Raw genomic sequence first — 19,096 nt, 5'->3', positions numbered from 1 at the left:
AAAAAGTGACTACAGGCCTCAAGTGCAAAAAATATATACATCATAAGGCAAGTGCCAGCATACACCCATGCGAAGGAATCTTCCCACTACTGATCTGTTTTCTTTCAAGAGAGTCTACATCACCTTGGAATAAAACTGTGACTTCGACACATTTATTGACAGGTCATCTTAACCTGTGACTGAAGAGGAGCAAGTCTGAATTCCTTGAGAGTACAACAAACAATTGCATCTTCTGTAATGCTACTAGTTAATAATTTGTGCTAAGTGCACTGTGGCTTGATGTGAAGCAGGAGGTTCGTCGCATCACAGAAGATGGAGGTGATGGTCACATAGTACCACACATATTGATGCACTTGCACCATGGCTGTGCTTCCAAAAATGGAGTACACTGGTAGACGTATCGCTTGAGAGGGAAAAAGGAGGTAGGAAGGAAGCGTTTGTGTTCCATGCAAAGTGTTGGCAAAGGATAAGGCCTTCAACAGAACGGAGGACAGGAGAGCCGACTTGGCTACTTTCAGCAAGTTCTAGATGGCATGTTCATTGTGTGGTTTTATTCAACCATTGCACCAGGCATACTGGTGCATGCATGAGGGGCCTGTACACCACTTGGCCACTGCCTTCAACTTCCCAGTGTAATCAGCTTTGCACTTTGTCTGGCACTACACTACACCAGAGACATATCTTGAACTAGTCACACGAAAACAATATATAACTAATTTGCTGCATGTTCGAGAAATTGAGGCTTTATAGAATCAGACTGGGGTTCGTTTTTAAATAAAGTTGTTCTCTCTCTCTTTCTCTCTCTAGCTTGTCTAAACAGCTACACAACAGCAAAAATCTAACAAAGTATCAGTACTTTGTTAAATTTTGTTGTGTATGTGGCATACTTGATTGGAAGCTTTGTTGCAGTTGTATTACTTGAGTACTGAAATTCTGAAGCAAAAGTTAAAAATGTTCTTTCTTTTCTCTTCAAGGATTACGGCATCAGTTTCAGCTGCCTTCCTAGATTCATTCCAAAAAGTGGCTGACATGGCTACAAATACCAAAGGTGAGCTTTTTGGTAATTGATATTATTAATATATCGTCTTTTGGAATACTGCTGTCTACATTTTGTAGTGGTATGTGCATACCTTTCACAGAGGTGCGTATACCACTACAGGGTTTTTACACGTTTTGCGTGTCATGTCTAAAGTAGTAATGAACGACAAGCAGAAATTTGGAATCCTACTAGAGGAGTTCGCATAAGCCATAGAAAATGTTGAAACGAGATTATGCTGCAGGTTGCTTGCCTTTGTTTAAGTGTGCTTCAGCACACTTAAAGCAGACATTCCACCCAGCCTTTGCTGGGTGGAATGTCTGCTTTGCTCTGGTTTTCTCCCTTTGCACTGCAGTTGTGCTTGTGTACAAGTGTGAACTTATGTACACACTTTTGCATAAGTGCTCAGTGGTAAAAGTTGGGAGTGTACTGAGCTGTGAAACTACCAACTATGCAACCATAGACTATTTTCCACAATCACTGTCAAGGAGCCTTGTGGGAACCAGTGCCATGTTTAGCATAGCTTCGTATGCCTCTTCTCAACACAATTTCAGTGATTATATATATACCCTTCTACATGTTTATGCAGATTGTAAAAATGGTTATGAAATATTCTTGTAACAGGTGGTATAATTTAGCCATTGAGTTCAATTACTCCAAGCAGTGGACATTACTTATCGAAGAAGTTCAAATACACACCAGGATAATTAATAAAGTTCACTAATTATATTTTTATGAATCGCTTTACAGCACATATTGAAATTTATTGTAGGCCGTGAATTCACAAGAGATATCCTGTTTGAACACATTTTCAGGCTGACACCAGTTTCGAAATATTTATACCAGGCACGTAGCCAGGATTTTTTTTCGGGGGGGGCCCAAGGCCTAATTGTTCGAAAGAAAGTATTTCCATGGCAAATATAAAACAAAAGGTGCCGGGGAAAATAGAAGGCCGGACGAATTTCGGGGGGGGCCCGGGCCCCCCGGGCCCCCCCCTTGCCTACGTGCCTGATTTATACCCAATGTATGTGACTACATGGGCATGCCAGATAGGTTTATGCTTCAGTACACAAGATGTTTTGTAGAAAGAGTATCCCAAGCAGTACGTTATGTTGGGCTAGTTGGTGCATCGTTGCTTGAAATACGTGGCGCAAGGTTGCAACTGCGAAGAAACAAGAAGAGATAGAACATATTATTATTATTATAACACATATTATTATTACAACACATATTAATATTATATACAGCAGTGCATTTTTATCGCAAGTTTTATGGCGCCCACCTCGAAATCCACAATACCCTTAGATTTCATCTAAGTGGACACAATTTGTGAATTCATAGGCTACAGTTCCTTACTTGCAATATGTATTGCACAGTAATGAATCAAATGTTAATTAATTTAACCAGTTGATTATCAGCCTTTTGTACAGGCAATGTGGAGTAATCGGGCTTAAGGACTACTATCTATCACAGGTGATGTTGAGGTATTGTGTTATCAAAATAGGAAACAACATGTAGGATTTTTTTTTATAGTGAGCCTCATCGGGATATCTTTTGACAGTGGTATACAGTGGCAGGAAGTAACCTAAGGCAGTAATGCTCAGTTTACCGTATTTTCCGGTGTATAAGTCGCACCTTTGTATAAGACGCACCTCTACTTTATCGACTTTCGAAAGAAAAAATGATATATAAGACGCACCTTTGTATAAGACGCATCTATTTTTAACTCAGTCGACATGATAAAACACAATGACCCACGCAATTGCGAAATGTGTAGTCACGCACGGCACTGAATATCTGTAAGCAGCAGTTTTATTAAGGCGCAGAAAACCACTATTTATTCTACTGGATTTGAAGCCACATCCTCCGGCGCACTGTCAAAAGTTCTTCCGCCTCGGTTGGCAGCATCGCTGGGTTACCGTCGTCAGCCTCTGACTAACTTTTACGCAGCATTGTAAGCACCTTGAAGCACATCGTTGGCACTGCCTGTACTATGGTGGCTACCATACCTTTAGGGCATTACCAGACTTGGCGAGAACACATAAACAACGAACGCGCCGCACGGTTATCACACGATCGTCGGATACCACCTACACACGCATACAAAACGTAAATGGCGACCGGAAGCCGGAAACTGCGACTAGACTGCAGCGACGTCTCACACGGAAACTCATGATGATGATAATGAAGTGGTACTTTCGCTTTTGTAACTGATATTGTGGGCGCTACAACGTTACAATGGACCGTTGTGGTGCTCTTTTTTATTTATTGCCTCAGTTCTGTGGGTTTAATTCTTCGTTTAAGAACAAACAATTCAAACAGTACAATGGGGCACGCGACAGTGGTGGCTTTTATTCCTGCCGTAATCTCCGTGGTCGCCGCGCTGCTTGAACAGCAAGTAGCTGACACCTAAGATCGCAGCCGCTTCATTGTTACAACAAAATTAGATATATTTTTACGAATGCTCTCGAGCTTAGTTTATCGTACTCATAAATTAAATATAAACAAATTGGTCTCGCAGAATCGTGACTTTTTGCGTATATAAGACGCACCGTTGTATAAGACGCACCAGCGAAAATCTAGGAAAAAAGGTGCGTCTTATACACCGGAAAATACGGTATTTACTTGGGCCGACCATGTGAAATGCGTTCAAAATTTTTGCCATTTTACCGGGGAACTTGTTTGATTGTCCTTACTGGTTGTTCATTTCTTTTGTGCCATCATCATCATGAAGCCAACACCCCACCCTCAGCTTCACCCTGATATATATTGGGAGAAAAAGACAAAAGCTTGCTTATCAATTCTACTGAGATTTGAAGTCATGCTCCTGAGGCAAATTGCAGTTGGAAGCCAGACTGGCTAACCACTGGTCTGTCATGCATCTTTGAAAATTCACAGGGGGTTTTGTCTACCATGCAGTCTATAACTGTAGTAGTGTAACCATTCCTGCAACTAGCTGTTGTTTTTTTCGAACGTCATCAAAAATGAAAAATGCAAGGCAGTTTTGCTGTAGGACCATGGCACACACAGGTTAATGTTGTTATATACCATAATGACGCTGTGATGAAAGGCAAACTAGCAAATGATAAAAAGAAAAAAAAAATCGGCAGATCCCACGTGCTGTTAAAGTGTTTTAGATTGTATTTGAAAACATACCTGCTTTCGTCACATAAATTAGTCTATTATTCAGTTTTTTGTCTTTATTGATGTTCTTCCATGTATTTTTTATTAACTTATTATATTTGTATATGTATAGCCAGTCCAAACCTGTATAAGCAATCTATTCCTGTGCTTACTAAAGTCGGTTTGTCTAATTCTGATAAGAGGCCCTCCCTCCCCTAGTTCTAACTTTTGGGCCTCCTTCTGAAAATGTTACAGATTCATAAGATTCATATATGCATTGTATTTTGCGATTCTGTTAATAAACTGAAACTGTGGGAAGCGATTTAATGTAAAGCAATCAGAGAGGAGCTACATACACTGCATTGTTTGCCTTTGAGACAAATCAAGACATTCATGTCATGACATGTCGTTCACTATCACATGTTTGTCATGCAGGCACGCATGTACAGGGGTGGTCAAAAGTTCCCAGGCCACTATCTCATGTAATCCTGTGGCAGCGCTGCCTGGTAACTTTTGACCAACCCTGTAGATTCTGGTATATACAGAGCATGACCTGTAATTTATATTTGTCACACTCATGCCTTGCCAATCTTGGTATACAGTAAAAGCTCGTTAATTCGGATTTCTAGGGACCAGAAAAAATGTCCGAATTAACCGAATGTCCGAATTATCGAATGGTCGAAATAAACACAATAAATGCACGAGTTTTTTCAACATACCTTTACTTAAGAAAGTAATCGCGGATGCTTGTGTTTTCGAGCAGAAATTCGCGCGGACACAATTTTTCTGAGCCCTTCAAGGTGCTCAGCAGCTCGCATGATGTCTGCAGTACCGCAAAAGTTTCACCCGTCATCCACGCTTTTCGGTTGGCACGGTAATCCACGGGAAGATTGTTGATGTTCTTAAAGCAGCGTGGCTTTTGAACCTTTCCGATAACGAGAAGCGGCAAGCGCTCTGTTCCCGTCACGTTGGGGGATAAAAGTACGGTTACTCGTTCCTTGCTTCTTGCCGCCGATTGAAGGATCCCCTTTCATCACTCTTCATCACTTCTTGTCGGGAGAGCCCGTTATTCAGAGCACGCAAAATTTCTACTTTCGTGGTGAAGTCCTTGGCCTCGTACTTGGGCCGCTTCGTCGGCGTTGCCATCGGCGGAGAGTGCGGTCGCACGAGAAGTCGGCACAAAAGCACCAGCAACGATCAAGCTAAAGGAGCCGTACTGAAACTTTCCTCGATAAATCGGCGATCAACGATGCAGCACACCAACGGGAACAAAGCAACAAACCCACACGCGAAAAAAAGGCGCTCAACCAGTCTCAATCCAAGCCAAGTCGATAATTGATGTCCATGGCGATGCTGCGTTTGAGCTTCACTTTTGTTCCGAATTGTTCTTTTTTCGTTTTCGAGCCTCGCCAGCGGCCCGAAAGTCGCTGAATTATCCAATTTGCGGTCAAATCTGTCCGAAATAACGAGCGCCCAGTCTCATAGAGTGATGCGTATATTTACAGGGACCAGATGACGTGTCCAAATTAACCGATTTTCCGAATTAACGAGAGTCGAATTAACGAGCTTTTACTGTATGTCGAGTTATTGAAATGACCCCAGGAGCACAAAGACCACATCATGGAAATTACGATATACATGACATGCATAACATGATTTTCATGTTATGACCTGTCATTCACATTCAGCATGCATTCATATCATGCCATACAAATTATGGTGTATATCAAGTTAATGAAATGGATGTGAGTGCACTAAGACAGTGTCATGTAAATCGTGACATACATGACATGCATGTCATGATTTTTATGTTACAACCTGTCATTTATGTTCTTCATACACTCATGTCATGCTGTACCAATTTTGGTATATTTCAAGCTAACGAAACTGCCACGAGAGCACAAAGTGGTAGGTGGCTAGATAGATAGATAGGCGGGCGGATGGACGACAAACGGACAAACTATGCTCAAAGTGTCTTTGGTTCGCCAAGAAATGCTCTGCATTTAAAATGCTTGGCGCATTATGCATTCCATACTCTCTTCACGTGCCAACACAGCTGATGTACAACTACTGGAATGCTTCGTAGAATGGTTACGAAGCACAGTATGCAGCAAGATTAGCTTCTATTGCTGGCACCAGCATAGGAGCATTTGGGGTTCACAAAAGAATAAGCATTTTAAGTCTATGCATACCTGAACCACCTGTATTTTTGCCAGCATTTAAGATCGCAGATGGACAAAAAAAAAAAAAGAAAAAAAGGACTGACGTGCTGTATTGATAGAGAAGACAACCTCGTTTTCTCTAGTGCAGTCAATGATCTTACGTTCTTAGTTACAATAAGTTAACATAACCAAGAATTGCAAGAGTTAGCCCCAGAAAGTTAAGTATTTTTTGTGTTCTGTTTGTTTTTGCTAAATGAGTCTCAGAAAATGTGCTGAATCTTATGTGCTCTAAGTATAACTTTGGTAGACCAATTATTATGTGAAGCAGCAGGTAATGTTTGCTTGTAAACTTTTGAACTTGTAAGCTTGTAAATTATGCATCTGCAATAGCAAAACAGTCGTCGTTACTGAGAAGCACAACATGGAAAGCTGGGAATGAGGCGGGAAAAAAAGAAACACACATGCACACATCCCTCCTTCCCCCTTCCAACCTACCTACCTACCTTTAATGTAGTCATTTGAATTGTTTGAACAGCAGCAATGGTACTTGCCATGGCATTGTTGCTTTCTTCTCCGTTCATGTCACAGCCAGAAGGGGCATAAAGGCATGTACTTACACAGACATTGCAAAAAAACTCTGAGCAAATTGAGAGAACGGCAGCATGGGCTAGTTGCTGATTTATAATCGACATATTTGCACAGCGCTACGTAAACGAGGACGTATGAAAAGACACAACACAGCCTTGAACGAGCGTTTAAAAGAGCATCACTATCATGTCACCACGGCTGTTCAAGGTCATCTCGGTATACATTGTAGAGATTGTGGTTGTAAAGCAGAATTTGAAAAGTGCGCCGTTGTCGCGAAACAGCGGAGCAGCTTACGCGGGAAATCATAGAAGTTTATCAAATGCAGCAGCTGGGAGACCTCTGTGTAAGCATGCCATCAGTTGCCCTAACCAAAAAGGAAATTGCGTATCTGGCTGGTGTTATCAGCTGTATATATTTCTAGCGTTTTCGCTAATAAAATTTAGTGGAAGTCAGCACCTGTGTTATGTCTTTTCATACGTCCTCGTTTACGTAGCGCTGTGCAAATATGTCGGTCTGAGCAAATGTTTGAAAGATGGTAGTCTCATCAAAACACGGCAGACATTACAAAAACGTTGCCACAAAATGCATATGCCCCTCGAAAGAAGGAAGTGATTTTCGAAGGCTCATTTCTTTGTTTGACACAACCTAATGAAAACCAGCAAATAATGAAGCCAAGAAAGGTATAGGGGATGTTCATTGCACTGTTTTAAGTGTAGTGTAACAATTGCGATATAGATGTGAAGAAAGTAAAGTGGACGAAAAGACAACTTGCTGCCGGCAGAGACCGAACCTGCGACCAATCCGAAGGTCGCAGGTTCGGTCTCTGCTGGCGGCAAGTTGTCTTTTCGTCCACTTAACTTTCTTCACATCTATATCGCAATTGTTACACTACATTTAAAACAGTGCAATTAATGTCCCCTATACCTTTCTTGGCTTCATTATTTGCTGGTTTTCATTAAGGGTATGCCCACTGAGTGAGACATGTGTTTATGCCATCCCCCAAACACCTGTATATCTGCCCATGTTTCTGCTGTTTCCACAGCGGTGGGCATGTGGTGGACAGCACCATCTAGTGGGCTTGAAAGGAACAGAGCAGCTGGTGATGTTCAGCTGTCCATCACTGAGTGCATTCAATCAGTTACATGAAGGCAGGCTTGATAACAGGGAGACATTGTGAAAACTCTACGCATGTGTTGGAACTGTATTAATCGCATAAAAAAAAAGAAGGTTGGACAGGCGGTTACACCATCCTAGCGTTCCAACGTCAGTACACTGCAGTAATTGATTTTGGCCTCTTTAAGTGCTGATCCGTTCAATTACCTATTGGTAAGAAAGGACTACACTGAATTCTAGAGAGATTAAGAGGCCCAACCAGCCTAGTTTTGAGAGCTTTCTGTGCACTAAAATAACCCAAGGATCTACGAAAACGTGCGACACCACTTTCACCTTCTGGTGCTGACGTTCTGACATGGAAATTTGACAAAAATTTGTTTGGCCTTCATTTTTTTTTTATTGATTTCAGACTCCTGTCTTCCCAATGAATAAACATTTAGTTTGGAAATAATAACTGACTTAGTGTTGCTTTTTAATGTCGCGTTAACAGCCTGATGGCATTCTGGCCCGAGCAACCCTTCTAAAAGGCTGCTGTATTTATTATTGATGCTGTTACTTTTTTGTTACAGTGTAAAAATACGAAATTTACTTAAACTCGGTACCTTTGTTAAAAAGGAACAGTGTATCTGCGCAGGGGTGTTATCACCAGCAGATTTAATGCTTCATAAAGCGTGCAGTGCAAGATTCTCGGGAGTAGTTATTCTTGTGTGTAAAACTTTCCAGGTGCCACAAAAGAAGTTGGCAAGGCACTGACCCGCCTTTGTCTTCGCCACCGCAGTGTTGAAGCAAAGCTCCGTTCATTTACCATGTAAGTGTATCTGTACATTTAGCATACATGTGCCTCATTTTTTTTCAGATGTAAGGTCTTTGTCTTCAACAGTAAGGACATGTGTTGCTAAATGCTGTCTGGCAAACATCATCTTTTATTAGGTGCTGAAGCATGAGTTAGGTAATTTATTATTCAAAAACACCGCAAGGCTGTGTAATGTGGAGTTAGTAGATCGCGTAATTTATTACTGAGGTTATTTTTGTTCAAAGCAAGTTTGGGAGCAAAATTCAGAGGAAGACATCGAATATGCCATTTAGTTATGCTCAGTAATAGGTTGTTTTATTAGTGCAAGCAAAAAGCTTGAACACTGGGACCCTAATTATGGCCTTCCAGGTGCCTTATGCTAGATGTCAGTGTTCTTTAGCAAACAGTCTTCCACCTCTGGTTAGATATCACTGTGGCACTTTGTGCACAGTGTCGTTTGATGCCGCTTTGCAAATGTGTGGAGGCAGATCACTTTAACAGGGAATATTTTAAGTATGGTTACTTGAAGTTGGAAATCATGGTACTGTAAATGTTTGAACTAACTTCAAAATTTTTAATGTCAGGATGAGTAAAAATTAGACTCACTATGGTTGTCAGCTTTTGTTCACTCCACTTTGTTATATGCATGAGTTCACTGTTTGTCCTGTACAGGCCATACAGATTTGAACATACTACGTTAGCTTATTTGCAGCCATAGATAGGGAAGAATAATTTTCACTTCACATGTGGTTTATGAGAACCATATGTTGGGAGTATTGGCATTCCATATTTTCAAAAAGAGTACAAACAAAAGGACTAGACCGATGTAGTGTTGATTCATACAAAAGGAAAGCAGCTTGCAGTTACAGTAATTGCTTAACATGCATATTTGGTGCTGATGTACATATGAGAGTTCCTGCACAGTGTGGAGAATGTGTTTTGTTAAGGTGGCCAAGTAGCTACGACATTCATTTGCTTGCTGAGCACATGATCACAAGCTTTATTCTTGGCCATGAGAGCTGCATTCTGATGGGGGCAAATTCCAAAGACCCTTATGTGCCAGGCTTCGTTGCATTTTAAATTAGCTGACGTCAGAATTTCTCTCAAGTTGTCTTATGCAGGTTCTCTCACGTTGGCTCTCTTGGTTATGGGCATTAAAACCTACTATGTTAGGAGATTTTTGGGGCTTTGCAAAACCTGCACTTTGTTCTTCGGTACCCATGTTATATGAGCTGCTAATTCACTTGTCAGTAGAGAAGGTAAGCTCGCATGGGTCATCTAAATAGGAAGATGGCGTAGCTACATTACTTTGAGTAACGTAGCTACTAACATAGCTTTTGAGTTGTTATCCTGCTCCACTTGAATATGTAGGGTGCCACATGTGCAGCTGCATCTACCACTGCATCAGTAGCCACCCAAGCTAGTAAAACTTGTTGTTGGGCTAGTTGGCGCATGCTAATTGAAGTGAACAAGATGCACAACGACTACAGAAAGAAGACAAGATGGAGAAGGGCATTACTCGCAACTAACATACGTAAACCACATTGCTTCGAACACTCATGAAATAATACCAGATGAGGCGAAATCTCAAAATATTTCTAATCTAGTAAGGATTGAAAAAATTGATATTCGTTGCCACGCCAAATTACAGGCGTCTCACTGATACACATGTCGCTTTTCTTTTTAATGTAGTGAGCTTCCATAATCTCATGTGCCAGTGCATCTGTATTCTTACCAAGAATGGAAACACTAGAAAACCTCTGCTCACACAAGGAGGAATGGCAGTAAACAAGCAAATGTTTACTGCCATTCAACAAACAAACAAACTCTGTCGTTTAGCTACCGACCAGTTTGGCCAATGTAAACTTGACCGCAGCTGAGCAAAATTTCATCAACCACGCCAACTGAGCAAGCCACATAGACCTAGCACACCACTTCCCACGCAAGAAAGGCCTTGGTGCTTTAGAAGCGCATGGGCACTGGCCAGCCAATGTGGCACAGAGAAAACCACAGGTACCTAGTACTGTTAGCCATGTTTTTAACGTTATGAGAAACCTGGTGCATGTAAAGCACCAACATTGGTATTTTGACCACCAGCTGCATGCCTTTGTTTGTTCCCTTCACTTTTTTGAAGGAGGTTTTCAGAAACAGATGCAATGACAGAGTTAGGATAGCCAGCTGAATGCTGCTGTGTAATCTGATTAACGGAACTATTTTTGTCTTGTAAGGACAAGATTTCACCAGTGCTCAAGGTGCATGGAAGTAATGGCCCTCTTGAGAAGTTGAGAATGGGCCGCGTCGAAGGGTGAAAGCTCCTTGATAGAATGTGGGCAATAAGACCAATATACGTGCAGCTCCGAGAATGTGAGGCTGAGGTCTAAAAACTGCAAACTGCTGTTAAAGGGGAGCTCATGCATTAAAGAAAGCCCATTGGCATGATTTCTGAATGGTGCTAAATTTTATCGAGTGAGTGGTTGTCACTAACCTTTTCGGGACCATTGTTTTGTTGAAATAATGCCCTTTTGGAATTCTCAGTTCTCTAGTTGATGTTTTTGTTGTACCTACAGTGTGGCATCTTCGTATTTATTAGATGTAACTTAGCAGTTGTATTTTACTCTTTCTGCAAAATGTTCTTTTTTAATTTGCTTGTTATGTGTGTGCTGTTCCCAGGTCAATCATGGAGCAGCTAGTTATTCCACTGCAAGACAAGCTAGAGGACTGGAAGAAAAGCACACTACAACTAGACAAGGACCATTCCAAAGGTGCGTATCTATAGTTTGGTTATTAGCATGCACACATTTTTTGTCCTTTAAAGCTTGTGTTGCTTCTCAAAGGGATACTGAACAAAACTTTTGCTGCCAAGATTTTAAGCCGAATGGAAAGCTTGGGTGGTGAAATGGGTTGACACAACCTTGTTTTCAGGCAGGAACATGCGAAAAATAATGGATTTATTGCGTTTTTCACAAACTACTACGTCAAGCAGCCACACCGTGTGCTAAACGCTCTCGGGTGGGGGCATCCTGCTTCTGCCGCCGGCACGCTAGAAGTCAAGGCCTTCGATGCACAGTGCGCAGACTTCTGTTTCGACCATTTTCCTGCTTCACAGGCGTGTCATATTTTGAAAACACAACTGTCATCAACCAATCCGCATGCTACGCTTGTTCGTTTGCAATGCCCAAACCTGGTGAGGGTTCTCTAAAGCCAGATGGTATGGTCCTTTGGGTTGCCTTTCTTGTGGAAGTATACTGACGGCAAGAATATTGGGAAAGTTGGGCTCTAGTGCATGCCTGACCTGCACAACAAATTATGCCTGGCCCCCCGAATAAAAATTTTCCAGGCTACTTGAACCTGGCCCTTGACTTGGGCCCAACCCATGCTTTCGGGTCAGCCTGGGCCTGTGCACATTCCTAATGTAAAGCAGAAGGAAATTTCGAGGAGTCCCCCCTGTTCCTCTGTCGAGCCCCACCAGTGACCTTGCATGGAAATGCAGTCAACCTAGTGTTTACTTGGACTACACAGTTGAATGCCTTGCTTGTTTTTAATTTCTAATTGTGCATGCCCAGTGTCCTTGCTCTGCTTCTGTGAGGTCATTTTCCAGTTGGGTCTCTTACTGGTGGGCGCAGAATACAAAAATGCTCATGCAGGGAGATGTAAGTGGCTGTTAATGAATCAAAGGTTCTCGCAGGCAAAAACCAGTCTGAAAAAACCACCCACTACTTTGTGCCCCATAACCAACCTGTACTTTTGGTACATAGCATTCACACCGTGATTTATTTGATATTGCAAAGCATTCTAGCAAATATGCCTTTGCATTGTCATTAGAAGTTTGTTTATGATGTGCAATACCTGCTAATTAAGCCTCATAAATGTTTCGAGCTTGCTGTTTTCTATGACTTGCACTTTCACAGAATTCAAGAGGGCACGTCAGGAGATCAAGAAGATGTCAACTGACACCTTGCGGTTGCAGAAAAAGGTTAAGAAAGGTATGTGCTATATCGTAAAATAATTCACACATTTGTTTTATTTCTAGAATTTTTAAAGGGACATTAAAGAGCAAAACGATTTTTCTCGCATTAGTAAAGTAGTCTTCCACGATACCAAAAACACCACGCTTGCTGCGAGAAGATGCTTAATAAGCGAGAAAACTCGCAAAAAGAAAATACAGGTGGCGACGCCACCTTGGAATTCCCGCACCATTTGCCATGACGTCACGTATTTTTGACGGCGCCTGCTTGGGCCCACGTAGTTCTGAACCAGTTAAATCGAAGTACATTGTCCTCCGAGGGGGCCAGAGACTTGACATAACGATATTGTGGAAATTTCGTCGGGCCAGTGGCGCCAAAATACGTTAAATGCTCTTTGAAATGTTTTACGTTTCAAAGAGCATTTACAAAGAGCATTTACAAATTACAAAGTTCGGCGTGAAATTTAAAAATGAAACATTGAACTTGGTTTTCTCCTCTAATAATAAACCTATGGTGGTGAAATAAACAACACAAGAGTTCTCCAAGCACTTTATCAATCTAAACCAATTCATTGTTTCTCTTTAGGTCCCTTTAAGAGCCCCATGACTTGGTGTGCTTCCATGGCTCAGCAGAGAGAAAGATTTTCTGCTTATGTGCATCCGCGTGTCTCCATGTGTGGTGAAAGTGATTGTTTTTTTTTTCAGTAGCATGTGCTAGAATTTAAAATTGTCGCCTCTGGTATGCGATACCAGCCCACTATTGAAATGAATTGCTTGAAGAGTGGACATCATATGTGCTGAAAATCAAAACTTATAAGTATTTTTTCATAGAAGGTTCGTGAATCACCTTTTTAACTTATTACATTAATGTGCCACATATTGCAATTCATGAACTGGGGCCTTTGAGTTTGCAAGGCACGTCTACGTGGACTGAATTTAGGTAATAGAACCACTTTGTAGATATGCACCATCAAATATCTTGTAAAAATGCACTGATATTCCACTTACATTTGTAACAAAATGTGTCTATGTATTGAAGGTAAAAACTGCTGGAGCACGAATGAATTTTATTTTCAAACTTCAGAAAACCATATCTTGATAATGATGATAAATGGGGGCTAATGGCGAAAGGGCTTAGTGTGGTCAAAGAGCGCCAACGGAAGCAACGCATTTCTTGAAAATGGCATCATCATCAGAATTCATTAATTTCATTTTTATTTATTTCATTTCATTTGATTTTCAAAGTGGATATGACTCTTTGAAGTCACCGGCTTCATTCAGCAAGCTGCAACATGTGCTCTAATGTAATTAGTGTAACGGATAAATAGCAAGTCTTTGTTATTTAGCCGCCCGCAATGGTGGTCTAGTGGTTATGGTGCTTGAATGCTGACCTCGTAGGTCACGGGAATAAATCCCGGCCACGGTGGGCGCATTTCTATGGAGATGAAATGCTAGGGTCCCGTGTGCTTAGATTTAGGTGCACATTAAAGAAGCCCAGGTGATAGAAATATCCGGAGCCTTCCACTACGACGTCTTTCATAATCATATCGGGGTTTCAAGACTTAAAACCACAACAGTTATTCATTCTTGTTATACTATAGCCAAATATTGATTTTCATTTCTTGTGCAAATGAGGTCTACCTTGGAGAGAAATCCAGATCATAAAGTACAGTAGTGCTGTGTACCACAGGTGAATTTTAAGTGTTTTGATAAGGAAATAAAAAAAAAGTGCCCTGTAAAAATATATTCATATAAGGACTCGGAACACAGCTTTATTCTTGGGGGAAAAGCCAGCTTTGGTTGTGAAATGATACACTATGGCCTACTGTTGTTGTCGGAAAACATATGCCGCAATATGCACGCTGCATTGCACTGCATTTTCAAAGTTTATATTGATATGAGGACTGTGGCGCTGCAGACAGTGTCAATGTTTGTACAGTGTGTTATGCTGACTGTTGCAGTTGCACTAGTGTTGTTGAGACATAGTAGCCTTGGGCCATTCTTGAAGTACTAAAGCAAAGCTTTGCAACACTCTTTTTGCTTTATTTGATTGCTTATAATGCTGTAAGTATTGTAGGAGGCCTCAACTCCTTGAACATGTGAATCGTGAATTATGACCAGCGTGTCGAACCAAAAGAAAGAAATATGGGTTCGGTTTGGATTTCAATTCAACATGCTTTATTTCACTCTGGTTCAGTTCTGGTTCGGAGAAAAAAAAAAAATTCTATAACGGCTTGCAAACCAGTTTGCAGTGCTCAGCAGGTTCGCAAACCAGTGCGGGACATTAAGCTTTATCTTCAACTCATTGCACAGTGCCTTTGACTTCGACGTGCTAAGCTAGAACACTCCATGCAGCACTGCTCAAGTGACTACACTCATAAGTTCACTAGGATTTGCATTTCGTAAGTTTCCATTTAATTTCCTTTTCATTTCCTAACATGTGGTGTGCGTGGTACAACCTCAAGTTTTTTCAGGAAGCTGAAGAAATTTCGGGAAGCTGAAGCTGAAGAAGCAGATTGGAAGCAGCAGTTGGTATTTTTACATAAATATTAGTGACACTTTGTGAAAATAGCTACAGCAGGCATGCTCATTAACATGGCCATTTTATGAGCCCTGTGTTGCATGACAAACGTGTGACCCCTTCAATGCATCCAGCCCTGAGCTCATTCTTTCCTGGGTTTCTTTTTCTTGTTAGTCATACTGGAAACGAGTCAAGATGAGTACTGAAAATGCATATAAATTGATATGGATGTTCAAAGACTGACATTTTTTAGTTGAATCGAATAAGAATGTTTATAAAAACAGATGTCAAATATCAGTTCAAAGTTTTTAAGAGTCTGTTTAGCAACAAAACTTTTTGCATAATTGATACATGCAAATCACTTGTGACATGGCAGGATTACATCTGGTTCACAATCATGTCAAAATTAATTAGAGATAGAAGAGCAGTACATGTCACATCTAGTGCGGAGAGAAGTAATTTTTTAGTTGAACACTATAGCATTGTGCATCATTCCAGAGAAACACATATATATTGATATTGGTTGATAGACTGTGTAAAGGCAAGACATGCCTACCTAAATGTCTCTAATCTAATATCCTGGAATTATGTTTTCTACAGAATGACCCCCTTATCAAAAGGTATTGTGGACTGATATCTTTAAAATTATGGTATAGATCCAACATTTCTAATTAGCAGATATACCTTTAGTGGTTATTGCTATCATTTTGGCAGTTTTCACTAGAAAATATTTGAGCAACTTTATAAGTGAATGATTTTCTTTGCTACATTAAAGTTCCAATTTGCTGTAAAAGTAATGTCTGTATTTTTTGCGTTCCACTTCAGCCAGCCAAGTTCTGAAAAAAAAAAAAAAACAATTTTGTAAGCAAAAGATGACTTAAATAAGGAGATAAATAGCGAAAGAAAGAAAGGCTGATACCGAATTTCAGTGATACGTCACCTCCAACATATGGTGGCATCCCATGTTGTTGTGCCCACAGCTATTTGAGCTGCTTTATTTATTTTTATTCAGATTTGGTTCAGTTCCAGCCGAAATTTCAGTTTGGGTGCGTGTTTTGGTTCAGGTTTGATACAACACCCTCATTGGGACATTTTTAAATGCAGAACACTCGAGCAGCAATGCAAATGAAGTTCAGCTTCTTGGCATAGAGTGCATCTTTAGGGTTTTTTTCTAATGTCGTGAAAATCTGTGTAGTTCACAAGGTTGGTGCAGTGGTCAGCAACACATTGGGATCATATTGTTGAAAGATCAGTGATGGAAGTGCTGCTCCAATTGCTCTTAACTGCTCCAAAAGAGAAATACTGCTCCATGCTGCTCCAAAGTGTAATATTTGTCAGAAACTGCTCCGAACCTGCTCCAAAATGGTGCTGGGAAACAGAAAACAGTGAACTATAACCATGTGACCATTGAGCAAGCCTAAACGAAAATAAAAACAAGCTGTGTACTATCATCTAGTATGCAACTTGTATACTAGCTGTATACTAGCATATTGACAATGCTACACGTACTGGCATTGTCATTATATCTGATTTAGCTGTATAGTAACTGTGCCTGACAAACGGACTATTTTGGTTTAATGTGTGCTAGATTAGTTCAATATCCTACTGATTACTAACTGCTGCTGTAATGACTTTGATGTTTGACTGATTACTAGAGGCCGGTTTTTTAGGGAATAAAAAAGCGCGTTTTAGGCGCCAGAAATAGGCAGGTAAAACAACATTTTAGGCCTTCAAAATCTTAAATATAGGCACAATAAATATTTACATAAATGCAAATAATTTCAAGCGAAGACATGAGCGACCTGTGTCTACAACAGGAAATCAAGAAATATTGTTTATGATGACACAAATGCGCCGATAATGGAACATATATCTGGGCAATTGTTCTTTGTCCCGCACGGTTTGCAGAATATGGTCTCTCGGTTTATTCTCTAGCATAGAGAGTGAAGTGTCCACTGTTGAATCAACACACTCCTGGGTGTATTTCTTCTCGACATGACTGAGAAGGGCATGACCAGAAGGGAGGGATGCTTCCTACTGGTCTTGTTGAATCACGTAGTAGAGCCAATTTCTTCCCTTGCGGTGAACACCCTAAAATTAAATACATCACATTTTTCTTCGGTAGTGTTTTGCTCTCCTTTCCCTTGGCGGCTCTCTGCGCTCTCGCGTTCGCCAACTGCTTGCGCCATGTCAGCGCGGCGACGTATGCTGGCCGGCGTGTCCCATTTCACTGCTGCTTATAGCGGTTGTTTTCCGGGAGTTGGCTGAACTTGAAGACTATGTTGAACCCCATAGAGTTCCGAACAGTCACTGTTGCGTGGTCACATGAATAACGGTCTCACACTGCACTCGAAGGCGAAACTTGAGGTTAAGTAGTGTTCATACAGGCCCCGATTTTGAACATAGGCACTTATAAGCACCTCTAATTCATGCTCATATATCAAAGTGGGGCGATAGGAGCGCAAGGAACAAAATAGGCATTTGCCTAAAATCCGGTCTCTATGATTACATTTACCACATTATCAGTGTATAGCTCATTTAGCTTATTTTATTTTTGAAATTTTCAATTTTGGCTATTTTGGCGAATTATGAAAATAATGTATTGAGCTCATACTGATTATAAACTGCTGTTTGGCAATAGTTACATGTGATTGTGGCTACTTTTGTAAATTGGTGTTCAGCTTTATCGCTTTTATGTCATTTCTGCCACAAGTACTGGTATTCTAAATATATATGTTGCTCATCTTACTTTGTGTTCAATGAATATCCACTGCTTAATTATTTGTCGCTTGCAATTTGAAGTGATTATTGTATGTGCAATGTTTAATAATAGATATTAATATTATGAGATGCCTAAATGATGCACTCCAGGAGTCGTTTGGAATATTTTGCCATCTGCTCCAAAGACACCTATAGCTGCTCCAAACAAGCATTTTTTCTGCTCCGAAAACACTTATGGTAGCTCCAAAGCACTATTTTTTCTGCTCCATGATCTGCTCCAAAAATCAAAAAGTCGCTTCCATCACTGAGGAATAGGGGAGAGAAGGTGAAATGTGTTATGCATTCTAATAAAGCCATGGAAGAAGATCAGCTTGTCTTGTAAGAGAGTGGAAAGAGTAGCTGATGTGCCATGTACCCAGCTTTCGAGGACATGGTCATTCTGGGATTTGACCATTTCGTCCTGATTTTTGTGACGTGTAAGGAGCCCTTTAAACATCTATGCTGAACACTGTAGCGATAACCAAATTCGTGCTTCTGATGTATTCTAAAGGGCATTATTTAGTTCGAAGCATTTTATGGACAAAAAACAAACTAGGGCTTCCAGAGCATTTCCTGGGTTAACCTAAAAAGCACCATTTTCAGGGCTTAAATTGCAGAAAATAACACTAGTGAAGTAAAGTAGGACAGAAGAACTATTGTATAAAACTATAATCAAGACAAAAAATAAACTACAAGATGAATTCATTTTGAAAGTTTGTTAGGAAGCCATTAAAACTATAACAACACATGCCTGATCTTTGCTGACTGTTGGCTTATGGTGGCTGTGTGCTCATATAACAGTGCACTAAAATAATACAAGACTACTGTGCTTATGAGAGAGTACTGTAGAGCTCTAGCTGGTTTCTGCCTTTTGTGAAACAGGTGCCTGGCATGTTGCAGGTGTGGGTTATCACACCTGTCATCCAGCTTTGTATTCTTCTAGACTAAACAGAATGTGTTGGTAACTGTGTCTATGTGTCACTTTGCACATTGGTGATGAGGCATGGCTTTGAGTGTTTATATGACGCCATGCTGC

At 40.7% G+C, this 19,096-nt stretch overlaps 1 protein-coding gene across 2 annotated transcripts in view; it reads left to right on the top strand.

Moving 5' to 3' along the window:
• The window catches only part of LOC119405306 (protein MTSS 1), a 79,226-nt gene that overhangs the window by 21,603 nt on the left and 38,527 nt on the right, over positions 1-19,096 (top strand). For both annotated transcript variants that reach the window (XM_037672134.2, XM_049418703.1), the window contains exons 3-6: positions 975-1,048; positions 8,746-8,830; positions 11,486-11,577; positions 12,724-12,798. In XM_037672134.2, coding sequence (XP_037528062.1) covers positions 975-1,048; positions 8,746-8,830; positions 11,486-11,577; positions 12,724-12,798 — 326 coding nt within the window. The remainder of the gene's footprint in view (positions 1-974; positions 1,049-8,745; positions 8,831-11,485; positions 11,578-12,723; positions 12,799-19,096) is intronic.

The sequence above is a fragment of the Rhipicephalus sanguineus genome, chromosome 1, assembly GCF_013339695.2.
Source record: "Rhipicephalus sanguineus isolate Rsan-2018 chromosome 1, BIME_Rsan_1.4, whole genome shotgun sequence".
Taxonomy (NCBI): domain Eukaryota; kingdom Metazoa; phylum Arthropoda; class Arachnida; order Ixodida; family Ixodidae; genus Rhipicephalus; species Rhipicephalus sanguineus.
This window is presented reverse-complemented; position numbering and strand designations above follow the sequence as displayed.